Source organism: Colobus angolensis, unplaced genomic scaffold (assembly GCF_000951035.1).
Source record: "Colobus angolensis palliatus isolate OR3802 unplaced genomic scaffold, Cang.pa_1.0 Scaffold96, whole genome shotgun sequence".
In the NCBI taxonomy this organism is placed as follows: domain Eukaryota; kingdom Metazoa; phylum Chordata; class Mammalia; order Primates; family Cercopithecidae; genus Colobus; species Colobus angolensis.
In genome coordinates, this window is record NW_012123598.1 from 2,145,582 (window position 1) to 2,147,024 (window position 1,443).

General features: G+C 58.5%; 1 protein-coding gene across 1 annotated transcript in view; it reads left to right on the top strand.

Moving 5' to 3' along the window:
• The window catches only part of SBK2 (SH3 domain binding kinase family, member 2), a 14,217-nt gene that overhangs the window by 7,431 nt on the left and 5,343 nt on the right, over positions 1-1,443 (top strand). Inside the window, exon 3 of the mRNA XM_011932582.1 lies at positions 781-983. Within this exon, the coding sequence (XP_011787972.1) occupies positions 781-983 (203 nt within the window). The remainder of the gene's footprint in view (positions 1-780; positions 984-1,443) is intronic.

Below are 1,443 nucleotides of genomic sequence, written 5' to 3' on the forward strand. Positions count from 1 at the left end.
CGTGTAGACCAGGATGGTCTCGATCTCCTGACCTCGTGATCCACCTGTCTCGGCCTCCCAAAGTGCTGGGATTACAGGCTTGAGCCACCGCGCCCGGCCGTTTTATTTAATTTTTTAGAGATGCCACCATGCTCAGCTAATTAAAAGAAAAAGTTTTTCTTATTCTGTTGCCCAGACTGGAGTGCAGTGGCACAATCTCGGCTCACTGCAACCTCTGCCTCCCGGGTTCAAGCAATTCTCCTGCCTCAGCCTGCCAAGTAGCTGGGATTACAGGCATGTGCCACCACACTCGACTAGTTTTTTGTGTTTTTAGTAGAGAAGGGGTTTCACCATGTTGACCAGGCTGGTCTCGAACTCCTGACCTCAAGCAATCCACCCACCTCAGCCTCCCAAAGTGCTGGGATTACAGGCGTAAGCCATAGTGCCCGGCCTTTTTAAAACTTTTTTTAGAGATAGGGTTTCATTGTGTTGTCCCAGCTGGTCTTAAACTCCTGGCCTCAAAGGATCCTCCCGCCTCGGTCTCTGAAAGCATTGGGATTTCAGGCCTGAGCCCCCGGCTGGGCCCCAGCGTGCTGTAACTATTGGCACTGCTGGTGATGCTTGGGTGGCCGTACTGTTAGGGTGGGCTCTGGAGGGAGGTGGGAGTTGGAGGAGGTGGAGATGGCCTATGGGAAAGAGCCCAAATTGAGGGGGCATCGGGGGGATCACAGGGGAACAGAGCAGCTGGCCCAGGTGGCCCTCGGCTTCTGCACGCCTCCCACACTTGTCCCTCTGTCCCAGGCACACCCCTGGCACTGAAGCAGCTCCCGAAACCCCGCACGTCCCTCCGCGGCTTCCTGTACGAGTTCTGTGTGGGGCTCTCGCTGGGCGTGCACTCAGCCATCGTGACAGCCTACGGCATTGGCATCGAGTCAGCACAATCCTACAGCTTCCTGACGGAGCCCGTCCTGCACGGGGACCTCATGGCCTTCATCCAGCCCAAGGTGCGTAGGCAGACCCCAAGCCGCCTTCGAGTGCCTCTCCTGCCTCACAGGAACATCCTGAGCAGCCTGGGCCGCAGGAACCACAGCCACTGCGTTGGGCCTCCCCGGGCCTCCCCTACCCCCCGGAGGCCCCTCATGGGGCCCGCAGGACTCGTGGAGTTGTTAGGCCTCTTTGGAGTTCATAGACATCACAGAACCCACACGATACACCACGGAGACTCACCAGGCAGCATCAGGTCACACTGGGCCCCACTCAAGTCACAGGCCCTGCAGGGTCACCCGAGGCCCCGCTTAACCTACAGGCCTCATGGGGTCACACTAGGCCCCAATAAACCTACAGGCCCCATGGAGTCACACTAGGCCCCCTAAACCCACAGGCCTCATGGGGTCACCCCAGGCCCCACTAAACCCACAGGCCTCATGGGGTCACACTAGGCCCCAATAAACCTACAGGCCCCAT